Raw genomic sequence first — 20,073 nt, 5'->3', positions numbered from 1 at the left:
AACCAAGGGGAAGAAATGCAGCACGTGACCTCCAGCAGCAGTTCCTGCAATCCCATCCTTCTCCATCCCTGCTCTTGGAATTGTCCTGATTTCTGATATTTTAACAATTTTAATCATCTTGTTTCTACCTGTTATACTTCATTATCAATTTCCCAGCTAAACCCAGGAGTTCCTCTGCTCAGAGAGGCTCCCAGGAAGCTCAGGATGCAGAGGGAAGGATCATCCTCATCACTTGTGGTACTTCAGAGCCTTCCCTTCCTGCAGATCCTCATTCTGGTCCAAATCATGAGCAATGAGTGACTCTGCAAAAACAGCTGCAGCTCGCAAATATTGCAAGAAATCCACAGCAAATTGCAAAGAAATATTCTTCAAAATGATAATTTAGCACTCTCTGCATGTGTCACTTTTCCAGAATTAAATTAAATTTAACAAAGCTGTGTCAGTTAATTTTTTTTTTTTTACATCTACCAAGCCATTGGAAGAATTTCCCCACCTTTGCCTTTTCTAAACCTGAGAATAGAGAAGAAAACCCAGCCAGGAGTATGACAGACAAGAGATGTGAAACCCCAAAAGTTACCTTGGAGCTATTTTGGAATGCATGGTGGCCACCAAGGTGCCAGTGTGTGGCTGGAAGGCTGGGACAGCCTCATCTGTGTACATCCCTCCATTCTGCCTGTGGTTCAGGCTGACTATGTCAGTCATCACCACCAAGCCAGTTTCCTAGACAGTGAAAAATCAACAGCACAAAACAAAAACCAGCAAGGGAAGAAAAAAAAAAAAAAAAAGAAATAAATAAAAAGAATTAAAGAAAAAGAACTTAATGTGATTAATTAATTGATTTTTTAAATAGAATCCCTCAATCCTATTTCAAAGTTTACCAGGGAAATCTCAATGGAATCTTGAGGATTTTTTTAAAGCTTTGTGTAAAAATGATTTTTAGTGTGAAGGTGCTTTATGAGGAAGCTCTTGTCTGTTTGGAAAATGCATTAAATCAGTATTTAACATTACTGGGCAAGTGTGACAGGTAAAAAAAAAAAAAAAATCTTATTTTCCCCCTCTTTATCCTTCCTAAAAGTTTCCAGTGTGCTCTGCTGCAGTGAGCAGGCATCAGGCATCACCAGTTCTGTCCTGCCAGGGATGCCAAGCAAAATGAAAAGTGTTCACACAGGGAAAGCTCCCAGCTCTGTCCCCTAAATTCCCTTGTCCAGGATGAGCTTTGTTCTCTGCACACACCAAGTGTGCAGCCCTGCATTCACACCAGCTCCCCAAAAATGAAATTTTCCCCAAGAGTTTGCAGCTCTCAGTAAGGACAAAAAAACTGCATCAGAGAAAAAAATCCTCAGACCCCAGGGGGAGAAGCAGCAGTGGCAAAAATGAGGATTTAGAGTTTGTAATTAAGAGATTGAGGAATTGGGGGAATGTGTGAAAGCCTCTGAGGGTTTAAGGCTACAGAATAAAATAATTTAGCTAAAATCAGAGGAAGGCCAAAGAATGAAGAGCTGGGGGATGTGGAGGAAGCAAGGATCACCATTTTCAGCAAAAAGGGAAAGAACAAACGTCAGAGCTGGTTCTCCAGGCCAGTCTGCATTTCAGAGGAGCAAGAAGGAGAAGATGATTAAGGAATATGAAACATTTCCAGCTCAGCCTTCTCCTTGTCCCAGGGAGCAGGGGTTCCACCCTGCAGTGGTGTGGAAAGCAAAGAAGGGATGGGAGCAGAGCCTGAAAGGGTGAACTTCTCAAATAGATGAGGGAACACCCATTTTAAACAAAAGCAAAGCAAAAAGCTCATGGAAATAGCAGCTTTTTTCTTAAGAGCTATAAATGACTGGTTTGCACTGTTAGTATGCAAAGCAATGAAAAAAAAATGAATTAGTGCATGAGTACATTTAAAAAACCCAACTTGCTTTAAATGCTCAACTTTCAATTTGATTCAAATGCACAGCACAGATCAAAGGAAATCAGATTTTTACAATCTGGCCAGATTTAACTATGGAAACACACCAATTAACTGTAAATATACAGCATTGAGGGAGTATGAAGGTCTTTCATGCAGATGGCAACAGAAGCTGGGAGAAGCAGGGCAGGAAAGAAAAACTGAAATGATTTCCAAAAGGTTACAAGGAAAGATTCACATTCCACCTTCCCTCCCTGCTGGAGAAGAGATCTGCAAGCTCACCCCTGCCTGGAGGAGCCTTCTGGTCCCTGCCTGATTCTCCAGGGCATCAGCATGAATTCCTTCACCCAGCAGGACAACTGCCCCTCCCAAAATTGGATTGGCCAAAAATCAAACCATGCTTCTCAGATATCTTTGCTAGAACAGCGTCATCTGTTCTCAAAAATCACTTTTCATCCTAACCCAGCTCTGATGTGGGGGAAACCCCTGGTCTATGGGGCTGAAAAGCCCCTGCAAATGTGAAAGCACAGAAAAAAGAGAAGGGAGGATGGTTATGGGGCTGAAAATCATCCTACAAACATGAAAGCACACAAGAGAGACACTGCAGAGAGAAGGGAGGCTGAAAATGCCCTGCAAACATGAAAGCACAGAAGAGAGAAGGGAGGATGGTTATGGGGCTGAAAATTGCCCTGAAAACTTCAAAGAGACTCTGAAGAGAAGGGAGGCTGGTTATGGGGCTGAAAATGCTTCTGAAAACATGAAAAGCACCAAAGGAGAGAAGGGAGAGTGGTTATGGAGCTGAAAATCACCCTACACAAACATGAAAGCACAGAGGAGACTCTGCAGAGAAGGAAGGAAGGTTCTGGAGCTGAAAATTGCCCCTGCAAACATGAAAAGCACAAATAATAAGGGAAGATGGCTCTGGAGCTGAAAATTCCCCCTGCAAAAATGACAGACACAGGAGAGAGAAGGGAATCTGGTTATGGGGCTGAAAATGCCTCTGAACACATGAAAGCAGAGAAGAGAGAATGGAGGGTAGTTTTGGGCCTGAGAGTGCCCCAGAAAACATGAAAACACCAATCAGACACTGCAAGGAGAAGGGAGGCTGGTTTGGGAGCTGAAAATCATCCTGCAAACATGAAAAGCAGAAAATAGAGAAGGGAGGATGACTCTGGAGCTGAAAATGAAGACATGAAAGCAGAGGAGAGAGAAAGGAGGGCGGTTATGGGGCTGAAAATGAAGACAGGAAAGCACAGGAGAGAGAAGGGAGGGCGGTTATGGGGCTGAAAATGAAGACAGGAATGCACAGGAGAGAGAAAGGAGGGTGGTTATGGGGCTGAAAATGAAGACAGGAAAGCAGAAAATAGAGAAGGGAGGGTGGCTCTGGGGCTGAAAATGAAAACAGGAAAGCACAGGACAGAGAAGAGAGGGTGGCTCTTCCTAAAGCACAGGAGAGTGAAGGGAGAGTGACTCTGGGGCTGAAAATGAAGACAGGAAAGCACAGGAGAGAAGAGAGGGTGGCTCTGGGGCTGAAAATGAAGACAGGAAAGCACAGGAGAGAGAAGGGAGGGTGGCTCTCCCTACTGTGAAGGCGAAGCGAGCGTCCTTGGTGATGTCCCAGTGCCAGGGGAACACGGAGGACCTGCGGCGCCGGCGCGAGGACATGCCAGGCCACCAGAAGTGCCCTTCTTCCTTTGGAGCTCCAAAAGCATCAGACACATCATACTCTGCCAGCTCCTGGAACACCTGCAGGGAAAGGGCACGGGCTGCTCTCCTGGGCTGCTCCCTCCAGCTGGGTGAGGGTCACAGGGGTCAGGAGGGGACATCAGTGCTGGCAGCTCGCTCTACCTGGCTGGCTGTCAGCTGGAAGCCTGGTTTGAGCAGGTAGACACTCTTGTCCACTGTGGCCATGCAGACACAGCTTCCCTTTGCAGCTCTGACCTTGATGCTCACGAGGTCACCAGGCCTGGTCTCGTTGGCCGAGAGCGTCACGGCAACCTGGGAAGGGAAATGCCATTAAAGGGAAATGCCATTAAAGGGAAATGCCATTAAAGGCCACGATTGTCCCAAAACCCAAAGAGCAGTGAGACAGCTGCTCTCCCTCTGCAGTACCTGGTTCTCAAAGGAGGAGGTGACAGTGAACTGCAGGCTGTCTGTGACCCCCTCTCCGTTCTCCCTGACGTAGTAGACCAGGAGCCGACCCAGGGGAGCCATGGAGTGAACGACAGAGAACCTCAGGAAGGTCACACACACCTCAACCTCTGCTGCAGGAGTGCTGGGAGGTGCTGAAATGGGAATTGTGGAGAGAAAAAAAAAATAGCCTTATTTATCCCAGTCACTCCCTTCCTGCCCCCTCCTAGTGCTGACAGGCACAGAACTCTCCACTCAGGACTTGCATTCTTCCCTTGTTCCTTCTTGAGTTCAGAATCTTTTCCCTTTTCCTCCTCACTGTGAAAGGTGATTAGCACTCATAATTTAATGAGCAGCATGGAGAAGGTGGGTAGGGAAGGATTACTCAGTGGTTTTCCAGCCATGAAATCAAGGAAACACACAGTTAAGTTATCAAGGCATTGAAAATAAACAGAAAATGTTATCTATTGCTGGAGAATGCTGATGAGAGAAAAGGAATAAGCCTGAAAAAGGATTGTGCAGTTTCTAGAGCAGAGCTGTTAAATAGAATCACAGAATGGTTTAGGTTGAAGGGACCTTTAAAGATCCTCTACTTGTGTGGATGAGGATGTCCTTCACCAGGGCAGGCTGCCCAAAGTCCCAAGAACCTGGCCTGGAACCCTCCCAGAGCCAGAGCAGCCACAGAGCCTCTGAGCAAACCCTGAATGCAACAGCTCAGAGCAAACCCTCAGTGCAGAGAATCACCACAAATCCCAAATTACTGCTTGCCAGAGGCTTGGGTACCTGGAGGGAGGTTCCTGTCACTCCCACAGCGGTTACCAGGACAGCCAGACTTTTCCTTTGGCAGGTGTTACATCCATCTTCCCCACCCCATCATTTTTCACCCCCCTGCTCCCCAAATCCACCAGATTTGTGTGTTTCTCTTACTCCTTGTACAAAGCAGGAGTCCCCATTCCATTTCCCTTCCCCCTGTGGGCTGTGTGATCTCCTTCATCAATCCATTGAATTTTCTCTTTCCATCTAAGTTTAAACTCAACCAATTGAACCAACTGCCCCAGCCCTGCCCTACACTTCCCTGCCACTCCACTCCAAGCAAATATTAGACTTTCCTCATCTGAGAAAGACTTCAGAAAGACCAAAGGAAACTTTTCAAGAGTTGCCCCTCTTGGAGAACTTTTTTACATGCCCGAGGGCAATGGATTTCACTCTTTTTCTTGCACAAATATTCTTTAAGGAGTGTCACATTTAAAAAAAGGGTGTGGAAAGGTTGTTTTTCTGGTGCTGCCTACCTGTTCCTGGGAAATGTGTGAGGTCAATGTTCTTGTCCAGGGCTGTGGTGGCTCTTTTGCTCCTCTGCTGGGTGACATTGCTGGGCTGCAGCCCCGACAGGACAATGTTCCCTCGTGAGGCCACCTCGTAATGCAGAGTGAAGTTGCAAGGACAGGTGGATTTCACTGCAATCCAGGCCTCCTCTCCCACCTGCAGGCAGGGACAGAAAAGCCAAAGATTTGCTCTGTTAGGAGTTTTGGGGTGATAAAGCACAGGAACCTGCTTGGGTTCCAGGCCACAGGAGGGGTGAGCCCTCTCCTAACAAATGGGGGCATTGAAAAGTGCATTAAAAAAAAAAAAGAAGAAGAAGGAAGAAGGAGGAAGAAGGAGGAAGAAGGAGGAAGAAGGAGGAAGAAGGAGGAAGAAGGAGGAAGAAGGAGGAAGAAGGAGGAAGAAGGAGGAAGAAGGAGGAAGAAGGAGGAAGAAGGAGGAAGAAGGAGGAAGAAGGAGGAAGAAGGAGGAAGAAGGAGGAAGAAGGAGGAAGAAGGAGGAAGAAGGAGGAAGAAGGAGGAAGAAGGAGGAAGAAGGAGGAAGAAGGAGGAAGAAGGAGGAAGAAGGAGGAAGAAGGAGGAAGAAGGAGGAAGAAGGAGGAAGAAGGAGGAAGAAGGAGGAAGAAGGAGGAAGAAGGAGGAAGAAGGAGGAAGAAGGAGGAAGAAGGAGGAAGAAGGAGGAAGAAGGAGGAAGAAGGAGGAAGAAGGAGGAAGAAGGAGGAAGAAGGAGGAAGAAGGAGGAAGAAGGAGGAAGAAGGAGGAAGAAGGAGGAAGAAGGAGGAAGAAGGAGGAAGAAGGAGGAAGAAGGAGGAAGAAGGAGGAAGAAGGAGGAAGAAGGAGGAAGAAGGAGGAAGAAGGAGGAAGAAGGAGGAAGAAGGAGGAAGAAGGAGGAAGAAGGAGGAAGAAGGAGGAAGAAGGAGGAAGAAGGAGGAAGAAGGAGGAAGAAGGAGGAAGAAGGAGGAAGAAGGAGGAAGAAGGAGGAAGAAGGAGGAAGAAGGAGGAAGAAGGAGGAAGAAGGAGGAAGAAGGAGGAAGAAGGAGGAAGAAGGAGGAAGAATGTTGTTGTATTATTACATTAGCACTGTTCTCAGGGACTTTTTCCACACTAAGAAGGGGCCTGTGTTCAGCTCTCCACTCCCTGCAAATCTACAGGAGACTGAGCTGGGGGCTGTATGCATTAATGGAACAATAAAGGAATCTCTGGAATCCTGGAAGTTAAGCCTTTTGGCACAGAGCAGCTGTCAGAATTGGTTGAATTTTAGAAACCCCTTCAGTAGCCCAGCCCAAAAAAGGAAAGAGTTGGGTTGGGGGTGGGAAGAGATTTGTGTTTGATAGTTTTTGCAGTTTAATTGTGATCACATCCATTGGCAAACACCAATTCAAACATCAGCCTGAAATGACTGGGAAGAGATCTGAGGGAAAATGCTGTCAAATTACACAAAGTCTTGACAACAATTTGTAAGTTGGGCACTCAGGGAGGTGTCAAACACACAAATAAATGAGAAGAAATCTGCTTTTTTTTAGTCTGGGTAGCTCATCTGATACCTGCAATAGGTTCCAGAGCAGCACACCTGGAACTCTGCACCCAGAGGGGCTCAGTGAGTACTGAACACCCCCAAAACAAAATCCCCCAAATTCCCAACAGAACAGACCCAGCCATGGGATCAATCACCCTGAGGAGCAGCAGACCTCCCTAGGAACACAAACTCCTTCCTCCTGGCATCTGAGGAGGGGCTGACACTTGTGGTCAGCAGGATTTCCTCAGCACCTTCCCCTCCTCACCCTCCTGCCATTTAAAGCACAGCAGTTCCCAAATAAAACCATCCAGGCTTAGAAAATTCCCAAAGGAATGTTCTGGAAAACCTCTCTTTTTCAGCTCCAAGTGCTCTCCCTGCAGAATGCACACATGGCACCAACCAAAAGGGCAGAAGTGGAGCTGCTGGTGCTTAAACACAGTGAGAATGCCACAGAGTCCAAGAGGTGCCTCGTGACATCAAATATTTGAAGTATTAAGAATTCCCCAGTGCAAATGATGAAACAATTCATTAAAAAATGAATGTAGCTAATTGGAACACCCAGTAAGAGCTGGCAATGCATGGGAATAGTTCCCACATCAGCTGGTCAAGCAGCTCCAAGCTTTCCCACAGAAGAATTAGTTCTAATCAGGTTATAATAAGAACAATGTGTTCAGATTAGCAGTGTATAATCCCCTTTCCATACCTCAGGAAACTTGTAAAAGATTAATTAGCCATTAAACTTCCATGAAATGCAATGATTAAAAAAAAATGCTCTTATTTGGATACAAAGAATCTGAAACCAACCTCACAGACCTGCTGATAACAAATCTCAGTGTGCTTATGGCCAAAACCCAATTTTTTTTTTTTCCACAGACCTTCAGAACACTTTCTTGGGTAAGAAGAAACCCTGAACAACTCTCAGAAAACATTATGCAACAGGAACCATGGTTAAATCAGATCTTTTCTCTAGGAGAGGGATCACAACAACTTTTATAGGGCAGGACTACATTTTTAGAGAGGCTCCTACAAACCCTACCAAAGAAGACAAAGCAATCATGTTCAGAGCTCCATAACTGGAAGATTGAGCAGATCCAGCTGAGATTTAAACTGGAAGTTCCAGTGAGACTACACAGCCATAATTTTGGTCTTTAGTAACTCAGCCACTCCCACTAACATCACTTCCAATCATTTTCAGCAAGCAATCCATGCCTGAGCATTACTCAGGCACAGAAAACACATTCAAATGTGAAAATCCTGAAGTTTTCCAGGCCTGTACCCACCCCCTCTGAACAGAAAGGGTTGGATTTGAGGTGAGAAAGGGTGGATTTTGAGGATCTGTTGTGTTTAGCACCACATTCAACAATTATTTGGTGGCTCAAGTGCAGCTCCTTCATCCTGTGTGGTGGAAACAGCTCAAGATCCCAGAATCAGCAATGTCCAGAAATCTTGAATGAGAGCAAAGTGCTTTAAGCCAAGCAATGCAGTGGATTTTATTTCATTTCCACGATGGAAGGTGAAGTCAACCCACCTGGAAAGGTTTATCTGGTGCCTGGAGCTGGATGTGACACTTGCTGGGTGAGTACCAGCTGCTGATGGACAAGTAGTTGGGCAGATACTGATCCCCAGAGGGCTTCCCATCAATTGCTGTCACTTTGGTCTTAAAAAAAAACAACAAAAAAAGTTACATCAGTGTTATGCATAGAAAGCTCATTTTGGTCTTTCTTAATCTCTACTCTTTTCTCCCATTTTATGCCTTTCACCTTTCATCTCTTGACATCTTTACTCCCCAAATATTGGACCCCTACTCCCATGTGAAGGTGTATTTGGAGGAGCATCTTTTCATGGTGGTTATCAACATCAGTTCCCTTGGCAGCAGGAAACAAACCAGTGTTTGCTGTGTTGAAATCCAGAAGCTGAAGCTAAAAGGCACCGATTTCCTGTTTGTAGCACTGGTTTGTAAAGTGCAGGTTTGACAAGATTAGTTACATTAAAGCCTGCTAATCCTATAAGGAGCTTTTACCCACCTCCAACCAGACATATTGGGCAGCTGTGGGGATGGAGGGGATTTCAAACTCCACCAGGCCATTCCTTGAGACCAGTTCACTTGTGTAAACATTGTCCTTTGGTGTGAGCTCAGCTTTAATTCGGATGGTGACTCTGTCAGCTGGGCTTCCATCAGGGTAAGTGACCTCTACCTGCACAGTGGGGCATTTATAGAACAGTTAGCTTGACATTATCAGCAATTCCAGGTGGGGAAAATCACTAGGATCAACTTAAATCAGTATTATTAATACCCACCACCATTAAAAATGGGATTATTCTTAAATCTCACCTTGCCTTTGTAAGGCAGCCCAGGTTTGAACTGTTTCCTGGTGTCCTTGGAGTACTTGATATCAATCAGCTGCTTCTGCACGGGTGTGGAGTCATCAAAGGTCACCTGCTTGCTGCCATCAGAGCTGATCACCGTGGCCCAGATGTTGACTGTGCCTCTGAAGTGCTCGGGGACATCTGCTGGCATCATGTCCCTGACACACACCTCGAACTGGGCTGAGCCATCGATCTGGGTGGGGCACACAAGGGAGGGGTTGGCACATCCACACACACACAGCAAACACGGCTACAGCGCTGAGGGGTGGGCAGCGGGGCTTGGGGAGGGTTGGGATGGAAGGGAAAGGAAGGGGGAAAAAAGAAAGAGAGGGGGAAAAAAGAAAGAGAGGGGAAAGGGGAAAAAAGGGAAACGGGGAAAAAAGAAAGAAAGGGGAAAGGGGGGAAAAGAGAAGAAAAGGGAAAGGGGGGAAAAGAGAAGAAAAGGGAAAGGGGGGAAAAGAGAAGAAAAGGGAAAGGGAAAAAAAGAAGAAAGGGGAAAGGGAAAAAAAGAAGAAAGGGGAAAGGGAAAAGACAAGAAAAGGAAAAGGGGAAAAGACAAGAAAAGGAAAAGGGGAAAAAAGAAGAAAGGGGAAAGGGGAAAAAAGAAGAAAGGGGAAAGGGGAAAAAAGAAGAAAGGGGAAAGGGGAAAAAAGAAGAAAGGGGAAAGGGGAAAAAAGAAGAAAGGGGAAAGGGGAAAAAAGAAGAAAGGGGAAAGGGGAAAAAAGAAGAAAGGGGAAAGGGGAAAAAAGAAGAAAGGGGAAAGGGGAAAAAAGAAGAAAGGGGAAAGGGGAAAAAAGAAGAAAGGGGAAAGGGGAAAAAAGAAGAAAGGGGAAAGGGGAAAAAAGAAGAAAGGGGAAAGGGGAAAAAAGAAGAAAGGGGAAAGGGGAAAAAAGAAGAAAGGGGAAAGGGGAAAAAAGAAGAAAGGGGAAAGGGGAAAAAAGAAGAAAGGGGAAAGGGGAAAAAAGAAGAAAGGGGAAAGGGGAAAAAAGAAGAAAGGGGAAAGGGGAAAAAAGAAGAAAGGGGAAAGGGGAAAAAAGAAGAAAGGGGAAAGGGGAAAAAAGAAGAAAGGGGAAAGGGGAAAAAAGAAGAAAGGGGAAAGGGGAAAAAAGAAGAAAGGGGAAAGGGGAAAAAAGAAGAAAGGGGAAAGGGGAAAAAAGAAGAAAGGGGAAAGGGGAAAAAAGAAGAAAGGGGAAAGGGGAAAAAAGAAGAAAGGGGAAAGGGAATGTTCCTCACTCGGGGTCACCAAACGTGATGGTGTTCACAGGGGTCCCAGGATGAGGGAAGAGAGGAAAATCTTGACTCCATGTTTCAGAAGGCTGATTTATTATTTTTTTATATATATATTATATTAAAAGGAAATTATAAACTATACTAAAAGAATAGAAAAAGGATTTCATCGAAAGGCTTGAAAGGAATAGAAAGGAATGGAATGATAATAAAATCTTGTGACTGACCAGAGAGTCTGAGCCAGCTGGACTGGGATTGGCCATTAATTAAAAACAACCACATGAAAACCAATCAAAGATGCACCTGTTGCATTCCACAGCAGCAGATAATTATTGCCTACATTTCGTTTCTGAGGCTTCTCAGGAGAAAAGACCCTAACAAAAGGATTTTTCATAAAATGTGTCTGTGACAAAAAGGAAGGAAAAAGGAAAAGGGGGAGGGAAAAAGGAAAAGGGGGAGGGAAAAAGGAAAAGGGGGAGGGAAAAAGGAAAAGGGGGAGGGAAAAAGGAAAAGGGGGAGGGAAAAAGGAAAAGGGAGTTTCATTTTCCTCCCTTAGCCATGGTCTGGACTAACTCTATCACCTCAGGTCCTGCTCTCCTCAGCTCCACATGCTCTTAAAACAGATTAAAATTATGCCAACAAATTCTTATCCCACCAAACCTCGGAGCTGGAAGGGACCTCAGGGATGATCAGTGCAGCCCCTGTCCCTGCACAGCCACCCCAACACCCCCACCCTGAGCAGCCCTGAGAGCTCCTGCAGCTCTGGCAGCCTTGGGGCTGGGATCATTCCCTGTGGAGTCTGGACAGCCTTTGGGAAAAGAGCCTCCTCCTAATATGTAAAATCATAAACATACCATGTAAAAATAAGAAATGACATCCGTTATAATAACTACTCCTTCATTTTCTGATCTCCCAGCAGCAACAAAACAGAGCTGTGGGATAAATGTTAAAGAAGACAGATCAGGGATTTTATCACAGGTGAGTCCATGGTCTCCCTCACCTGGGTGGTCTTGAGGACAGGGTGTCCCACTTCATGTCTGTAGTACCCCACACCATTTATAGTCATATTGACAATTAACTTCCCTGTCACTGGTTTGCCAAACGTGTATCTGAAATGCAAAGGAGATGATTAATAACTTCCAGCTGGTTTCTGTTCCTCTGGTTGTATAAAGACAATTACCATGTCAGCTGCACATCTAGAAAACATTACCACAGGAAGTTCTCCAGATTGTTATTTTTACCATGGTTTTGAAGGCTCTCACATCAGAAAGCTGCTGCTGATGATTAGAAATCACCTGAAAAGTCAGCAGCAGGTGGGATCCAAGCTGCAGTGAGTGCACTACAACCCTCAGCAGTGAAACTTGGTTTGGGACCTGTTCCTACCTGGCATGGACAGTTCCTTTCTCACACAGGGAGAGGTCACGGATGTAGCGAGGGGGATCGATCAGCAGCTCAAACTTTGGCAACACTACAATGAAAAGAAATAAAGCAGAATCTTTCCAAGCACATCTCATTGGCCAGCTTATAGCAAAAGTCCCCAGAGCTCTGACAGGAGCTGGCTCTGGTTTATCAGGGTAATATCCAGCAGAGGGTCAATCAATTAGGTTGGAAATGGGGTGTGTGTTCTGTTCCCATCTGTCAGAGCTGGGGCAGTTCTCTCTGTTCATGGGGCAGTTTTCTTTATCTCTCCCACAGCCAATCCTCCCTCCAGGAGATCTCCTCTGTCCATGGCCACTGAGTGTCCCTGCAGGGCTGATCAAATTCCATCATCCCATGGGGAGATGCTGTGCCCAGGGCAGGAGCCAAGCATTCCTACCTGGATACAATCTGCCCTGGAACAGCACAGCAGCCTTTGCCCCCTGCATTCCCAGAGGAGCAGCTTTCTCCTGCCCTGCATTCCCAGAGGGAGAGCAGGCCCATCTCCAGCAGCCCTGGAGCTGCAGAGGAAAACTCCCCCCTTGTGCAGGATCCTGCTGCAGCAGAGCCACAGCTGGCACTGCAGGAGGGCTGAGCCCCCCTGGGATGGGGCTGTGCCCCCACCCTGACACACAGGGGGGCAGAGCATGCTCTGACTCTGGCAGTGGTTTGTTTTCTTTTTTGTACTATTGCATTTGTATTTTTAATTTTCCTAGTTATTCCTATTCCCATATCTTTGCCTAAAGGCCTTTTCATTTCAAAATTATAATAATTCAGAGGGAGGGGGTTTGCATTTTCCATTTCAGGGGAGGCTCCTGCCTTCCTTAACAGACACCTGTCTGTTCAAACCAGGACAATCAACAACAGCAACAAACCAAAACCACCTTGGCAAGGTGACCTCAGCAAATCTCCCAGTTAGCAATGCCTGCACCCCTGAAATGCATGGCTCTAAGGAATTTTCCCTCATGGCAGTGTTTCAGGTGTTTCATCTCAAGTGAAAGCATTTCTCAGTGTTCTGTTCTTCCAAGTGCATCTGGTCACTCACCATATTTCTGCACCTCAAAGGATTTGTTGTAAGTGTGCCCCTGCATCTCAGCAAAGATGAGCCATTCCCCAAACACTGGCTGATCAGACAGGGGAAAAGTCATATTGACAATGCCTGAAAGAGAAAACAACACTCTCTGCACTCTGTCACTCTCCAGCCCTTGCCAAGCCTCACTGAACACCACTCAGTGAAAGCAGAAGCAAAGGCAAATTACAGTACACAGAGGAAAATAAAAATAAATAATCTGGAATTTACCACAACAAAATGGCTTCAAGTTATTCCATTCTATCATCCGAGAGCCCCGGGGATCCTGCAGGGAGGTTCAGGGGGGAGAAAATGAGCATCACTCATGCACTGAACTCAGTCTGCAACAAAGAACTTCCTTTTGTCACACACACACCTCTCTGAGAGCTCAAATGTAACCAATGACTGTCAAAAATGTCCCAAGAATTCCTTACACCAGGGGTATTTGCCTTCTGGAGTTATTTAAGAGCTCTGTCCTGTAAGCAATGCACACAAGTGAATGCTGTCAAGCAGATCTTCCCCCTGCCTTAGGACACCAGCCCTGGGTGGGATGAACTGACCTCATTCCTAAAGGGAGCTGTACAAGCAGAAAGACAAATTTTGGCTGAAAAAACCCAGATGAAAGGAATCCTGCTGGTTTTGTCAGCATTAAATCTTCAACAAGAATGAATCCTTCTGCTTTCTGACAGGTAAGCACATGAAAAAACAACAAGAAAACCCAAAAAACCCACCACAAAAACCAACCTACCAAAAAAAAAAAAACCAAACCCAAAACCAAAATCCCAAAACCTAAACACAGAGGGAACCTCTCTTTCAGCTCATGAGGAAGAGGACAGGAGATCCCCTTCCTTTCCATGAATTTCTGCTCTCCACTATCCCTGTTTGGGAGCAGAGATGAGGCTGGCCCTGCTCTGCCAGCCCAGCACATGAAGGATTGGAGTGAAAAGAAGGGAGAGGGAGTGGGGCTGTCACAGTTGTAAATCCCAGTGAATCAAGCCAGTTCTTCTCAGGCTGCAAAATGGGAATGAATTTCTGAAACTGAAATAGGAAACAGGGATATTTGCTGGTGATGGCAAAAAACCAGAGGCACAGAGATCAGATAAAGACACAGGGACTGAGAATTGCATTGGTCAGGTCTGGGAATGGCCATTATGGACAGGAAAAGCAGAAATTTGTTCCTTTAAATGCTACACAAACCTTGTACCTCTACAGGAAGGTGCTAGAAGGGCACACAGATACTCACCACCACATAAGCTTCAATCTGAAAGAAAAAAGAAAAGTAAAAGGCTTTATGAAACAACTTTCTGCTTTTTGTGATGAAGTGTTGAGCCAACATAAGCAGAGTGTGAGACCCAAAGTGACAGAGTTTGAACATCTTTGCTAAGAGTAGCCTGAGAAACACACTTTTAATTCAGAGAGCTATCTGGAAAAGTGACAATTTGCATTTCTGTGCACTACCTAAATAAGGTGCAAGTCTCTGAAAAATTCTTGTCTCTGCTCTGGCAGAGCTGCCTCCTATTTGCCAGCACTCCAAAAGTTTGTATTCACCTCCAATAGGAATATAACCAAGTGAAAAAAGCTTAATTACAAATAAAACAAGCTGTCACAAGCTATGCACAAAATCCAATTCTGTTTCTGCATAAGTGCATTGGAAAGCACCCCCAAGGCTGAGCTTCCAGCACAGGGCAGCCTGTGCCTGCTGAATTGTTTTGCTCTAAAAAGAACCTGGCCTCTTTTGGGACTTAAATAATTCTCAATTATTTGAATAAAATGCAAGTATTCCATCATATTGCAGAGTGTGAAAGAAAACAGATTTCTTTACCCTGTCATTGACTGGCCTCAGGTCAGAAGTCACCATGAAGAGATTTATCAACACTAAAAAAGGAAGAGAGGGAAATTATCACTCACCAGAGCTGAGACTGAACAGAAGAGCTCAGCCTAAAACTCCCCTTGAAAGCAGCCCCAGCATCTGGCAAATGGTCCAGGATGACTTTACCTTTCTGCTTGGGTTTGTAGACAGGTTTGTCAGTCTGGATGAACACTGAGGAGCCCTTGCTGTCAATGGTGACTGTGGTGTAGTTGTGGAAGATGTACCCTTCCTCTGCCAGGTGCCTGTTGCCCCAAACCTTCAGGTGTGCTTGTCCACGAAGCCCAGAAGGCACCTAAAAAACACCCCAGGAGGTGAGGAGCACACAGAAAAACCTCTGAGCTTCTGGGGAATGTAAGTGACACTGAAGAGAGCAAGAAGAGGCACCTGCTGTGTTTTGGTGTAAATCTGTGTTAGTAGTGAAAGGAAAATTAAGGATATAATAGGTTTTCTGCAATATATACACTTTAAAGAAGTGAATTCATGCTGAAACAGGGCAGGAAATTCTCTTCTGCCCTTTATCACTCAAGCAGAGTGATGGTTTATCCATGATCTACACAGGCAGCTCCCAGTACAGAAGTGTGTTATGTGGGGAAACCAATCCAATGAGCAACACAAAAAAGCCCCCAAAACAAAAAGGGCATGCATGAACATGTTCAACCATCTGCTCAGAGAAATAAGTACTTTAAAATTGCTTCAGATTAAAAGTGACAAAATAAAAAATCTGATACCATTCCAGATGCAGATCACAGTTGAATATTTTGTTCCACCACCCCCCTTTAACATCCCAAAGATGACAAGCCCAAATAAAGTCCTAAGTTAAGAAACTTTACCAAAACCCCACACTTTTAAGGGCTTGTTCTTCTAGTCCAGCTCCATTTTGCCAACATTTGAAGTTATAACCCCCACACAGAATTCTGTACTGCCATTCTTATAAAATAACCCCAGCACAGAAATCTATATGGAACCACGAGCCACTGATTTCTGATTTCCTCAGTGGTGTAAAGGTGAGCTGTGATGGGCTGAGCTTTGTTGTTCTCACTCTCCACCTTTCCTCGTGGTGGCTGTGTCCTCCTCAGTGTGTGCCCCAGATTGTGACATTTATTTGTGCCAGAGAGCAATGCTTGGTGTGGCTGAGGGAAGTCCCTTATATGTTCACCAAAAACATTTAAAATATTGATACTCACCTTCAGCTTAATTGTTCCTTTACCTAAAATATGAGAGAGAGAGAGGGAGTTATTCTCAAGGTAAGCACCAAGATTTTAGATCTTGGCAGCTGAGTGAAGGAAGACCCCACACCAGGGAGCTGCTCCCTGCAGTATCCCTTAGTTGTGATTTTACCTGAGATAATTTTCCTGCACTGTCTGCAGGGTGAATAAGTCAGACCCAGAAGAGCTCTCCAAAATAAACCTAGTTCACATTTATTTACAACTTTTGCCCAACTTAAATTGCAAAGTGCTCTGTTGAATTGTTTTGCTCTGAAAAGGACCTGGCCTCTTTTGGGACTTAAATAATTCTCAAAACAAACACTCATGGGATCTGTTTGGATTGCTGGACACTGCCATACCTAGGAGTTCTCTGGAGCATTTGCTGTCCACATGTGTCAGCATCACTCCCTTTGAATTGCTTTGCAATTGTCAGCCACTTTCAAAGACATCAAGGGGAGGACACAACCAGAGACAAACTGTTCCAAGAAATGGAATGGCTTTCATAAAACTCCCAGTTTTAACATACAGAAGGGTTAAAACATGAGGGTTAAAGAGCCTGATTGCCTTGACTACACTGCAGCTTCCAGCTCTACTGACAGTGGTACCACAGAGCTGCTGCACTTCACTGTCACCACTGTAAATTCACCCAGGGTTAAGTTGGATATTATCAGATCACATTGCTTTTACTCACAGACAGAGGGATCTAGCTTGGATTTTAAAGATTTATCCAACTACACAAACATTACCACCTCTCTCAGCAACACCCAGTCCTGAAGATGGGGAGATTGTGTTCCCAGAACTCATTTTGGAGAGAAGAAATTGATGATGATGATGTAGATTTTTTGTTTTTCTTAAAAATATTCACTGATAAATATTCAGGTATCAAAAGGAAGTATAATCACTATAAAACTCTAGAATATCAGTTATATTTGGTCTCTGGATGTCTTGGTCTTCCAAAGTTATCAAAGTGTTTGAGATCAAAACCACATTACACAATCCCCAGAGAAGGTGCAGCAGCAGCAAATCAATTTGTTTGATTCCATTATCACCTAAAGCAATTCTTTAGGAGATACCAAGGTGCTCCCACAGCACCTCAGCTCATCACTCAGTGCTCAGAGCTCACCCAGCACTGTCCCGTGGCTCCGTGACACCGCCTCTCCTTTGACCACCAGCTGGATCTGCACCGTGGTCTCCTTGGCAGAGTTGAAGATGGTCACACTTATGGCTTCCTCCACCCCAGAGCGGAAAACAGAAGGTGCTGCAATCAAATAACCCCTGAGGAGCACAATTGGAAGGGGTCAGTCAAGGCACAGCCACAAGGAATGTCCCCATTTGTGAGACACTTCTTGTGGAGCAAAAGGAAAAGAACAAATACTCTGTGATGTATTTGCCCCTGTAGGGTCACATTTGTTGTCACCAGCAGTCTAAGCCTGTATCTAATGTATAAATATAATCTATTGTATAAATGAACAGAGCCTAAGTGGCTAGAAATAGCTTGCAAATCCTTAAGATTTAAATAAAATCAGTAATATATCAATGTTTATTGCATCTATAATAATAAATTCATATTCAAGTGAATAAATTAATGAAACCCCCTTCATTTATCTGCTATATGTAACAAACTAAATGTGCAACCAGCTAATCATAAAAGAGTTGAAGTTCATGAAGGAGTAAGGAGGCACCTGAACCTCTCATAGAGCTTTGTAGCCAATGCTTTCTTCAAAACATTTTAGACATTTTTGATTCAGTCATATGGCTCCATTTTCACAGTTCAGCTTCATATAGGAGAAGTGCAAGGACTCAGAGCTGATTTTTGGAGCTTTCTAAATGTCAGGCTCAAGGCATGTAACACACCTGACCCTGCAGTTTCTACAGAAGCAGCCCAGAAACTGCAGCTACAAAACTGAGCTCGAATTCCCAGCTCTACTACCACATTCTTGTTCAAACAATTCGACCCTGCAAGTTTACAAAAGCCATTATTTTAGGAGGCACACAGAGAGCTTTAAAGCCACCCAAAACGACCTCCCATAGATGCTGCAATGTGAGAGTTTCTGAATGGAATCTGCACCACTCCTCTCTGAATGGCACCGTGCCATGAACTTGTCAGCTAAAAGCATTGCAGGCTCTGAGCTCTTTGATGCACTGGGCTGGAAGCAACACATTTATATTCTCTTCATGACACACCTTTCTGGGGTTTCTTCCCTACCCAAAAGGATTTTTTTTAAAACAAGAGGCAATTCCTCAGATGCCTTTTCAAGCCAAATTTCTCAGCCCGTGCCTTTCTACAGTCCCATGAGTCAGGTTGCTTTAGCTCATGATTAATTATCACTTTGGGATGAGGATGATGGTGTTTTACAGCCCCCAAGTAATCTTTTATCAAATTCCAAGCCCATGTTCCTCTCTCAGCAGGCCTCATTGCCATGGAGATCCCATTACCCCCAAAGGAAGTTCAGAACTCTGTGGCATTTGAGTTAAATTGCACGGGGTACTTCCAGATTCAAAACCTTATGGCTGCCAGGTTTGAAAATTCATCAGAATGGTAATAAATAACAATAAAAAGTTACTACTGAGCCTGAAATCGTGGGTAAGAGAGATAGCTGATTTAGCTGCAGAGGGAGAAAGAGTACCAGCTGCACTCAGGATGAAATGATCAGATTTAAACTGTCATGAGCCCAGCGCTGCAGTGCCATATGTGAAGCACATGTACTCACATTGTTCCGAATTGCTGAAACTCCTTCTGAAGTATCAGTCCCTTGATACAATCATTTAAATCACTTAATAAGTGGCATTTGAAAATGAAATATTGGATTTGGCAATCAAAGAGTTAACTTGACAGGGACTGGACAGATCCTTTAAACACTTTTAAGTAACAGCTCTGTCAGGTTACACCAAAACTTGGCAGGACGTGAAATATTTTCTAGTAAGCAAATGAGAATAAGTTCTCCATGGCACTCAGTTAATGCAGCTATTCACGATGCTGTCGGGCTATAACAAGCCAGGGATAAAGAACAAAGCAAACCTTAATCAAAATTAACCTAAACCTGCTGGTGAAGAGCTGCGGATTCACTTCCTAACAGTCAGAGAACTTTCCCCGCACTTTCTCCCCGGCTGATCTTTCCCACAAAAAAAAGATATAAAAATCTTCACACGCCGCTCAGGAGCGCCCAGCGCTACCTTCAACCACCCCCAGCACCGCAGCAGGCGGATTCCTTAAATAACTGCTGGCAGATAAAAGCTCCGCTCCCCGGGGCAGCTGCAGGCAGGTATGGCACGGGAGCTCTCTCCTCCTCCCGGCCGCTCCTCCCGGGCACCGCCGGGGACAGCCGGGAACCGCCGGGCAGAGCCGGGAACCGCCGCGCTCCATCCGCGACCCCTCTGGCCGCCCCGCGGGCTTTGTTCCGCGGCTGCTGAACCCCGCGGAGCCGTGGCCGGGCAGAGCCGCTTCTCCCCCCGCCGCCCTGCGCAGGGATGCTGCCGCGGGGTCCCCGGTACTTACTGGCGCTGGCGGGGCTGGGCAGCGCTCAGGCTGCAGAGGGCGAACAGCAGCAGCAGCGCCCGGGCGCGGCGGGGCTCGCAGCCGGACATGGTGCCGGGGAGCCCGGGCCACGGCGCCGTGCGCGGGCAGCAGGAGCCTTTTGTTCCCGGCGAGCGCAGCCCGAGGCTCCGCCGCCCCGCGCCCGGGCTCGGCTCCCCGGTGCCTCTGGCCGCCGCCCCCGCCGCGTCCCCGCCCCCGGGCCGCCCCCTCCTGGCCCCGGTGCCCGCTCGGCTCCGGCCCCGGCTCTTTGTCTGCGGCTCCCCGCCCGCTCCTGACAGCGCCACCGGGGAGGGGACGAGGGGAGGGGGCCGCGCCCCGCCCGCCGCCCCGCCCGGCCCCAGGTGCGCCGAGCCCGGCCCCGGCCGCTCCGCACCTCCGCCCGCCTCCGCCCGAGCCCCAACGGCCCCGGGAGCGCTGCTCGGGCTCCTCGCCTTCCTCATGAGCTCCACAGATGGGAGCTGCGAAAGCCGAAGTCCCGGGGAGCAGGACCGGGGCACGGCAGCCCCGGCACGGTGCAGTCCCGGT

General features: G+C 46.2%; 1 protein-coding gene across 1 annotated transcript in view; it reads right to left on the bottom strand.

Moving 5' to 3' along the window:
• Window positions 1–19,598, bottom strand: part of CPAMD8 (C3 and PZP like alpha-2-macroglobulin domain containing 8) — a gene marked incomplete at both ends in the record, with an annotated part of 65,267 nt that extends 45,669 nt beyond the window's left edge. The window contains 18 exons of the mRNA XM_084221341.1: window positions 578–720; window positions 3,479–3,640; window positions 3,743–3,892; window positions 4,007–4,179; window positions 5,314–5,503; window positions 8,388–8,516; window positions 8,884–9,054; window positions 9,192–9,419; window positions 11,454–11,562; window positions 11,837–11,921; window positions 12,915–13,028; window positions 13,170–13,224; window positions 14,182–14,199; window positions 14,761–14,813; window positions 14,935–15,100; window positions 15,993–16,015; window positions 17,137–17,288; window positions 19,510–19,598. Coding sequence (XP_084077467.1) covers window positions 578–720; window positions 3,479–3,640; window positions 3,743–3,892; window positions 4,007–4,179; window positions 5,314–5,503; window positions 8,388–8,516; window positions 8,884–9,054; window positions 9,192–9,419; window positions 11,454–11,562; window positions 11,837–11,921; window positions 12,915–13,028; window positions 13,170–13,224; window positions 14,182–14,199; window positions 14,761–14,813; window positions 14,935–15,100; window positions 15,993–16,015; window positions 17,137–17,288; window positions 19,510–19,598 — 2,210 coding nt within the window. The remainder of the gene's footprint in view (window positions 1–577; window positions 721–3,478; window positions 3,641–3,742; window positions 3,893–4,006; window positions 4,180–5,313; window positions 5,504–8,387; window positions 8,517–8,883; window positions 9,055–9,191; window positions 9,420–11,453; window positions 11,563–11,836; window positions 11,922–12,914; window positions 13,029–13,169; window positions 13,225–14,181; window positions 14,200–14,760; window positions 14,814–14,934; window positions 15,101–15,992; window positions 16,016–17,136; window positions 17,289–19,509) is intronic.
• Window positions 19,599–20,073: the final 475 nt, after the last annotated feature.

The sequence above is a fragment of the Fringilla coelebs genome (genome assembly GCF_963513975.1).
Source record: "Fringilla coelebs genome assembly, chromosome: 24".
Taxonomy (NCBI): domain Eukaryota; kingdom Metazoa; phylum Chordata; class Aves; order Passeriformes; family Fringillidae; genus Fringilla; species Fringilla coelebs.
The sequence above is the reverse complement of the archived record's forward strand: the minus strand, read 5'-3'. Positions and strand labels throughout refer to the sequence as shown.